This window comes from Conger conger, chromosome 11 (genome assembly GCF_963514075.1).
Source record: "Conger conger chromosome 11, fConCon1.1, whole genome shotgun sequence".
NCBI classification, from domain to species: Eukaryota; Metazoa; Chordata; class Actinopteri; order Anguilliformes; family Congridae; genus Conger; species Conger conger.
Window position 1 is genome coordinate 5,126,217 of NC_083770.1, and position 9,484 is coordinate 5,135,700.

General features: G+C 43.8%; 1 protein-coding gene across 8 annotated transcripts in view; it reads left to right on the forward strand.

The window, feature by feature from the left end:
• Positions 1-9,484, forward strand: part of susd1 (sushi domain containing 1) — a 56,890-nt gene that overhangs the window by 21,814 nt on the left and 25,592 nt on the right. For 6 of the 8 annotated variants that reach the window (XM_061260678.1, XM_061260677.1, XM_061260680.1 and 3 more), the window contains 2 exons: positions 3,255-3,434; positions 4,942-5,121. The exons of 1 other annotated variant lie outside the window; for it this stretch is intronic. In XM_061260678.1, the coding sequence (XP_061116662.1) occupies positions 3,255-3,434; positions 4,942-5,121 (360 nt within the window). Of the gene's footprint in view, positions 1-3,254; positions 3,435-4,941; positions 5,122-7,254; positions 7,422-9,484 lie in introns of those variants that run through there. One more of the 8 variants, XM_061260685.1, reaches the window with a different exon arrangement.

Consider the following 9,484-nt stretch of genomic DNA (forward strand, 5'->3'; position numbering starts at 1 on the left):
TATAGGCGACTAGAGGGGAGTGACGAACCGGGAAGGAGCTCGATGGCGCAGTCGTAGGGTCGATGGGGCGGCAGTGACTGAGCTTGAGTCTTGGAGAACACCGTGGCCAGGTCATGGTAAGGTGTGGGAACCCTTTCCAGGGAGGGCCTGGGAGTCTGTGGTGGGGCTAGTGCTCCCTCTGCTGGTGGTGGGGCGGAACGCAAGCAGGACAGATGACATTTAGAATCCCAGGCTTGAACTTGGTTAGAACTCCAGTTGATCGTGGGGTTGTGTTTCTGGAGCCAGGGTAATCCCAAGATGAGTTAGTCATTGGGGGACTGGATGACGCGGAACTGGATCATCTCCCGATGGTTCCCAGAAATGATCAGTTGTACGGGAATAGTCATGCGGCAGAAAGTCCTTCCATCCAGCGACCGCGCATTCTCAGGGTGGGGTAGAGGGAGGGTGGGAATGTTCAGTTCAGACACCAGAACTTCGTCGATGAGGTTGGCGTCCGCTCCGGAATCCACCAATGCGTTAACCCGGGTAGTTCCGTCGGGAAGAATCAGCAGGGTGGAGAGCGTGGGACGATGGTTGTCTCTGTCAGAACCCTCATGCCTGTCGACTGCTCTCACCTCTACTGGTCGCCTGGTCCTGAAGGAGCACCGAGCCTGGGTGTGACCCAGCCTCCCACAGTAGAAGCATGAGCCGGTGGTTCTGCGGCGTGCTCGTTCCTCAGTGGAGATCCTGGTACCGGCCCGGGACAGGTCCATGGGTTCGGGTCCCTCCGACTGCTGCTCCTCTTGTCGAGGATCTGGCCCCTGCCTGGGGTACGGGTTGCCGGGAGGGATCGGTTTCTCCGACCAGCGTTGTCTGGCACGGTTGTCCAGGCGGATTGTGGTGCGCACGAGTTGGTCGAGCTGGGTGATGGGGTCCAGTCGCGCCAACTCGTCCTGGAGAGTCTCACTCAGGCTGGCCAGGAAGAGATTCGCCAACGCCGCGTCGTTCCAACTAGTGGCCGCCGCGAGGGTGCGGAAGTCGATGGAGTGGTCTGCCGCGGTCTTCCGTCCCTGGCGCAGAGCAATCAGTCTCTGGGATGGCTCCTGGTCGCTGGATGCATGTTGGAAAACCTTCCGAATCTCCTCGACGAAGGGCGGGTAACGAGGAGGAGATGAACCCCCGGTCCACACCGCAGGAGCCCAGTCCAATGCCCTCCCCTTCAGCAGTTCCATCACATAGCCTATCCGACGGTCGTCGCTGTTGTAGGTCTGGGGCTGTTGCCTGAATACGAAGTCACATTGGAGTAGGAAAGCCTTGCACCTCTCAGGTTCTCCACCGAACCTCTCCGGGGGGGGTTGTTGGGGCTCCCGGAATTGCCAGGTTTCCATGGGGTTGAATGCTGGGGATGCGGGTGGGTGGGTAGGCTCCTCCCGTGGTTGTAGCAGGACCGCGACAGCAAGCTTCTTCATCTCCGCACACAGTTCACGAATCTCCAGGTGAAGCTCGGAGATTCCTTGTGAATGCTGCTGGACGATGGCTCCTTGTTCCTGGAGGGCGTGGAACATGGCAGTAGAGTCAGCAGGGTCCATTGTGGCGAAATTGTTCTGAGACGGGTGCGTGGGGGTTGGACCCAAAATGCACGACTCAGAAACAATAGTAATATAAAGACCCCTCAGGGCTTTATTCGGGACGAATCCCAGGAGAGTAGTCAACACAAGCAAAGTCCATACACGTAGATCCAGCCAAACAAAAAGTAAACAAACAAAAAGCACGGTGCCGAGGGAAGAGGCAAACTCGTAGTCGGTAGACGTGCAGGGAGGTCCGGTAGCAGGAGAGCTGTCAGCGGGGCAGATGAACAGACGGACGGCAGGCAGAGGCGTAGTCGTGGACGAAGCGGGAGTCGAAACCATGAAACAATCAGCGAAGCAAAAGTACAAAAACGGTAGGCAAGGACGAAGTCAAAAAACAAACGATGGTCACAAAACAGAAATCAATAAACAATGGTCGGTAAACAGGCGTGGGTCGTAACGTGTAATCAAACAGTAAATAATGCTCAAGAGTTGCGTGGTAAACAGAGGCAGACAATTTCGCAGTGAACAGTTGCGCGACTGGGCTATAAATGCAGGTGTAGACAGGTGTAGACAATTAGTTAGAGCGTAGCAAGGAAATGGAAAACAGGTGCGATGGATGACAAGTTTAACAAGGAGATTAGTAATCGTTAGTAATAAACCTATCCTGCCCTAGCATTAGTAAATTAGTAAATGACATGCACGAGAAACGTAAGGTAACATGAACACATGATTAGTCTTGTTAGTTTCTACCCAATCCTGATCTAGCGTTAGTAGTTTTAGTAAATAGACAAATAGAAACATTAGGGGAGTGAAGGACAGAACGAGAGAGAGAGAGAGAGAGAGAGAAAAGGCGGAACGCAAGGTTTGCGGAAAAACATGTAAAAGTGTATGCATAACAACGACCAGTTAACGTAACAATAAACATGCATCGAAACATAACACAAAGCGAAACTAAGACGATAATCACTCAACATAACCAGGTAATATAATCGTAACGAAACATAACTAGACATGACGAGAAAATAAATCGTAACAAGAAATAAACTAAACAACATGACGAACCTAGACTAACATAATATATGATAAGACACTACGTGACTAAGACAACATGAAAAAACATAAATCAACATAAAACATGGTGAGACAGACCTGAAACGTGACAGAACTTATACTCACCTTATTAGACCACACTTGGAGTACTGTGTGCAGTTCTAGGGACCACACTATATAGAAGCACTGATATAAAGCCTGGCTATGCTGTGGGATGGTAGCATGAGCATGGGCAGTATGTCATATATCTCTTGCCAGGAAGGCTTTTATAAGGTCAAAGGAACTGATGAGCCTGTATGCACTGTGAATGGTCAATGTCACTTTGACATACAAAGGTAGTTATTGGTTAGTATGAGGCAGGGAGGGCAGGCTGTGATATCATGAATTCCATTATGGGTGGAGCTAAAATGAGCTGTAAATCACAGACCTAAACAATCATAAGTTTGTGTTCTACATAGAATAACTTGATGATTGCTTCAAACTGTGTTATTTTAAGTTCTGTCCATTTTTGATTTCATGACACCTCATTCTCCCATCACTCGTGTAAACACAGACAATATTCATACACGTATACTGAAATGAGGCCTTTTGACTAGACCGGATTAACATAGCACTGTCGTCTGTGCAATAATATCTTGCTCATTTTCTTTCTAGAGATTGACTGTGGTGATCCCCCTTTTCACCCTCACTCCATTATGGTGTGGAATAACAGCACTAAGATTGGCACAGAGGTGTCTTATCAATGCAAGCCTGGTTTTTACAATGCAGGATATGGGAATGTTTCACTTTGTACCACTGATGGTTACTGGAATCATGCTAACATACTGTGTCAAGGTACCTTTTCATTATTACGCTGTGCTTTTTTTACATGTCAAATGTAATGCTTTTATGTTTTTTTTACTCATATACATATTTTACTTGGAGAACCTTCTCCTCCAGCTGAAAGCTGTGTATCCCTGAGCATTAGCACGGGCGTATTATGACTGTGAAGATGGATTTCACAGTGTGGACAAGAGATAGCTAGAGATAACTAGGACAATTGCTGTGTGAAGATGTTCTTTATGACAATCCACAGATGTAAAACCTTACACAGAAAATGTCCAGTGTTAAATCACCTCTATACGAGTCCACTCTGGCCAACTCTGTTACTCTGAACTTTTTACTGTGTATACAGTGTCATCCAGAAATATGGTAATGATAATGAAATTAGTTCCTTGGATTTGAGATCAAAAGATGAATATGAGACAAAGGCACAGACCAAGTTACAGTATGTTCTTTGGATTCTTTTGGATCTTTGTTTCAAGGGGTTTCTACCTTCAGTCTCCTCTTCATCAAGTGAAATGCATTCTCAATAGGATTTAAATCAGGTAACCACCTTTTTTCCCAATGGTGAATGCTTTGGTTGCACTGGCAGTGTGTTTGGAGTCATTGTCCTGCTGCAGGATGAAGCGCCTCCCACTGGGTTTGGAGAAATTTCTTTGCACACTTGCAAATTAATCTTTTAGCTGCAATCCTCCATATGATCAAGAGGAGGAGCCTGTGAGCCCGTTCTACATCCTCAATATCTCACAGATAAGGGGGGGACCATGGGCTCTTCCTTCCTTTCTCCACACCTGTCTTTTCTGTGTCCTTGCAAAAGGAAATACCTGAGCTACACCTGTCTTTTTGTTGACTTACTATCGCACAGCTGAAAATGGGGGTCTCAGCACAGAAACAAATCTTTCTGCAAAATAGAAAAGCATACATGTAAAGTATGTGAATGTACAGTACTGTCAGAGACCACTCTTTTGTTTTTTCTATTTCCAATCAAATCAGCCATTCAGTGTAATATACTTTTTTTTGTGTCAGAGAATAATGCAGGAAACGTATATTTAACTGCAAATGACAGAAGTTTTGATTCTCTTTTGTCCCGTAGTCACCTTTTGATCTCAAGTCCAGATGACTTAAGTAGCAATAAAACTGCAGCTTGTGCAGGTTGATGGAGAAGGGTGCACATTGCGGACTAGACTGACCGGAAAATTGCATATAACTCAGCTGCAATGAACTGCTTGGTCTTGATTGACACACAGCAAACAGCAACTCTCCCCAGACTCTGAGGCAAAGTGAGTCAAAAAATGACAGAAGGGCTCAGGTGCTTCTGAGTCCATGACGAAACAACTTTGCCTATGTTAAATACTATATACAGTACCAAATACAACTTATTTTCGGAGGGCACTGTACGATGAAAAAAAAAATCATCATGAACTGCAATAGAAGACGGATATGCGTTAATGCAATCCTGTGGTTGTATAGGAACATTATACCCACAATGTTACTGTGGTAACGTTAATCTTTTTTACAGAGATCAATTGCGGACCTCCGGTTATTTTCCCCAACACTGACATACATTGGGACAACACTTCAAGGCTAGGAAGCGTTGTACACTACACATGCGACTATGGATTTTACCAGGAGGGCGGAAGTGGTCACTCTACATGTACATCAGCCAGAGTGTGGGAACATATTACTGTAGCATGCAAAGGTAACACTTTTTCACATGATAAAGCACAGTCAATGGCTGAAACACAAACTTTGATCAAAGGGTTTGTTTATTGTTTATTCATTTTATGTTTAGGTCTGTGCACAATTTGAATGCAACACAAAGGGAGAAATGGATTCTATAGATACACCTGTATACTGTTACTGCAAAAATCTAATCAGCCAATTATGTGGTTTCAAGGTTTGAAATGTTGTGTGTTCAGAGATGCTCTTCTGCATACCATTGTTGTAAAGTGCGGTTATTTGCATTACTGTCACCTTCCTGTCAGCTTTGACCAATCTGGCCATTCTCCTCTGGCCTCTCTCATTAACAAGGCATTTCTACCTGCAGAACTGCTGCTCACTGGATGTTTATTGCGCCATTCTCTGCAAACTCTAGAGACTGTGGTGTGTGAAAATCCCAGATGATCAGCAGTTTCTGAGCTCAAACCATCCTGTCTGGCACCAAGAATCATTCCACAGTCAAATTAACTTAAATCACATTTCTTCCCCATTCTGATGTTTGGTCTTAACAACAACTGAACCTCTTGATAATTTCTGCATGCTTTTATGCATTCAGTTGCTGCCACATGATTGGCTGATTTGATATCTGAATTAACAAGTTGGGGTGAGTTTCCCGATAATGCCATGTATTGTTCTTCAAGACAGCTCTTGAAAGTAATGTTCCTTCTCCCAAAGATAACGTAAGAATTTTTCTCAGAATTTTTCTCAGAATTTTTCTCAGAATTTTTCTCAGACTTTTTCTCAGAATTTTTCTCAGAATTTCTATGACACATACAATACTTGGAATCTCATTAATAGGTACATGTTTCACTCATAATGACATGATTAAAATGAGTTACTTCCAGACATTCTTGCTGCTATGACATGCTACGGGAACCCCTACTCTCCAGTTCTACCTTATAAAGCAGTCACTGAGTTTAGGGGAGAGCGGGGTAAGTTGTGATAGGGAAAAATGCCCTTTTTAACATTTCACAGGTGAGCATCGTCTGATGAAACAGATCGCTGTAAAAACAACGATAGCTATACTTGAGTTTAACTTTCATATTTATTTGCAAAGAAATGACAGAAGGTGAGAAAGCTTACCGGCTTTCTAATTTGAATCATACATAGTAAGACTTTTATCCACACTTTTCCAGAAGGGGGGGCTTTACCAAAACAAAAAGACATGAAGCTGGCCACTAACATTTATCAGTATTTTGTCTTCTGAATACCCCTTGTTGACCTTGCTGTAAGACCGGAATGTGCTAGCTACCCCCTTCCAGGAGAAGCAGAGACATTAAGGTCAAAGGCTGTCTGTCTGCTGGGGCAGAGACAGAGAAAGACTTCTAGTAAGCACTTAATTCAGAAAGTTGTTTAATAGTAATAAGGATTAACACTAAAAGGTTATTTGTAATCATGTGATTGTGAATTAAGAATCAATTAAGAAAACTACCCTTACATTTGTCACATGGGTAAGTTATCACACTGTTAATTTCCCTAAAACAAAAGGCACTACCTCAAAAGTTGAATAGCAATTTTGTGTGACTTCGTGTTCAAAGTCACACTAATCTTAAATGAGGATAGTTTTATTTTTCACCTTCAAAAATATGGCCAAATGATATGGCACTATATATACATATAGCACACATATCACTGGACTACACAAGACAGGCTTTTAGCTGAGTCTGACTATCAAATTGAAGCATTTATCCAAGGCCAGGCAATTTACATATATGTGCCAGAACTGCAAATCTGACTCTGAAGAGTTTGATTAGTCAGATATGCAGTAGACAACAGCTGCCCCATCTCACTGCTGTTGTTCATTTCGGAGATTGTTGATGGGGCGGGTGGTGGAAACTCATCATAGAGATTATTATTATTATTAACAGGGAATGGGGGTAAAGGGGATGTTCTGTAGAGATTATTAATGGAATGGGGGGTAAAGGGGATGTTCTATGGAGATTATTAACAGGGAATGGGGGGTAAATGGGATGTTCTGTAGAAATTATTAACCATCTATCTCTTCTCTCTATACAACATGTCTCTTGGTTCTGTTATCTCTTCCCATGGCTTTTCTTACCATTCTTACGCCGATGACACCCAACTCTTTCTTTCCTTCCCCCCCAATACCCAGGTCACCACACAGATCTCTGCCTGCTTGGCTGATATCTCTGCGTGGATGACTTCCCACCACCTGAAGCTTAACCTTGCCAAGACTGAGCTTCTCTACATCCCTGCTAAGTCCTCTCCGACAATTGACCTCTCACTGATTGTTGAGGACTTTGTAGTATCCTCCTCCCATACGGCTTTGTAGTATCCTCCTCCCATACGGCATACCTTGGGGTGACTCTTAATACCCTGGCTCCACATGTATCCTCCACTGCCAGAAACTGCAGGTTCTTCCTCTATAATATATGCCGTATCCGTCATCTCCTGACGGAGAAAGCCACCCAGCTCCTAGTCCAGGCGCTCGTCATTTCCCGCCTGGATTACTGCAACTCCCTCCTAGCCGGTCTCCCAGCTTGTGCCATCAAGCCCCTCCAGCTGGTACAGAATGCTGCAGCCCGCCTGATCACCAGTCAGCCCAGGTCGGCTCATGTCACCCCACTCCTCATTGGCCTCCACTGGCTTCCTATTGCCGCACGCATCTGATTCAAGGCCCTAGTGTTGGCATTTCAGGCTGCTAAAGGGACTGCCCCACCTTACATCCAATCCTTAATCACTCCCTACTCCCCAGCTAGACCACTCCGGTCTGCCAGCTCTGGTCACCTTATGGTTCTGTCACTATGAGCACCTGGCGGTTGAGCTGCATGTTCACGCCTGTTTTTTGTTCAGAAAAACACACCTTTCCAAACTGTACCTTAGTCCTCTCTCCTGATCAGCCCCCCCCCCCCCTTTTGTCTTCACTTCACTTCACATCCTTACATAATGTGACAACTTATCCACTGATGGGGCAAGTTGTCACAAGTGGATACCCTCTACTTGACTGTCGATTACTGAAATAGGATATTTAAACATAATAATAAATTATAATAAAACATTTTGGAGCCTACACAAATATTGGACAAAAGTATTGGCACCCCTGACAGACAATGCATAGAAAATACTTTTTAATAATAAACAATATAATTATTGAGATAAACTCAAAATGTGTTATTGTAATGTCAATGGAACCAACCAAAATTCACTTTTTTATATTTAATAAAAAAATAGATTTCACCAAAATCAAGGTTCCATAATTATTGGCACCTCTGGTTTAGTATTGGTGCATCCACCTCTGGCAAGGATAAGAGCATGGAGTCTTTTCCTGTAATGCATGGCAAGGTTAAGGAACAGATTTGGAGGGATACATTTGTGCTTTGGGTCATTGGCTTACTGGAAAGTCCACCTACAGTGTCAGCTACTTGATACTTGACATTGACATTATACCATTGAAATTAACCAGTGTCCCTGGACCTCAATTGAGTTTCTCAATAATTAAAAAGATGCATCCACACTTGAAGTCATGGGAGTCACTTGCAAACTTTTTATAGCATAGTTTTCAATATTGACAGTCTTCTTTTGATTCTGGCGATTTTCACAGTATGAAAACATACACTAATAATGAAAGAAATTTAAAAAACCTTGTCTGCCTTAAGGTCGAACAGCAACTGGACTGAAAAGGAAATAATATAGTGGCAGGCAGGGATTGATAATATTTTGCTTATTTCCTCTCTAGAGATAGACTGTGGTGAGCCCCCTGCTCTGCCTCACACTGTTAGGATTTGGAATGACAGTACCAAAATTGGTGCAGTGGTGTATTATGAATGCAATGTTGGATTTTACAATGTGGGGTGATGGAGCACCTCCACTTGCACAGCTAGTAATGAGTACTGGTCAGGGTACTGGTAATCTGTATTTTATTTATTTTTGTTTGTTTCAAATGGCCAATAGAAAATCATACGGTTTGCTTTTTTAATATTTTGACTTTTTTGATCTCCTGAATTTATAGGTAGTTCAAGTATGCAATGTATGTTGTAATCTCAAATTCAGGCTGGAAGTTAAATCGCAAAAATTATGGGGGTGGCCTGTAGCGTAGTGGTTAGGGTAAACTGGGACACACAAGGTTGGTGGTTCTAATCCCGGTGTAGCCACAATACGATCCACACAGCCATTGGGCCCTTGAGCAAGGGCCTTAACCCTGCATTGCTCCACGGGAGAATTGTCTCCTGCTTAGTCTAATCAACTGTACGTCGCTCTGGATAAGAGCGTCTGCCAAATGCCAATAATGTAATGTAATTATAGTGTTAAGGGCAAAGTCACTATATTATAAAGGGTATTATTGTGTGTAAGTGAAAGTCATTATGTTTGTGATAAAGGGTATT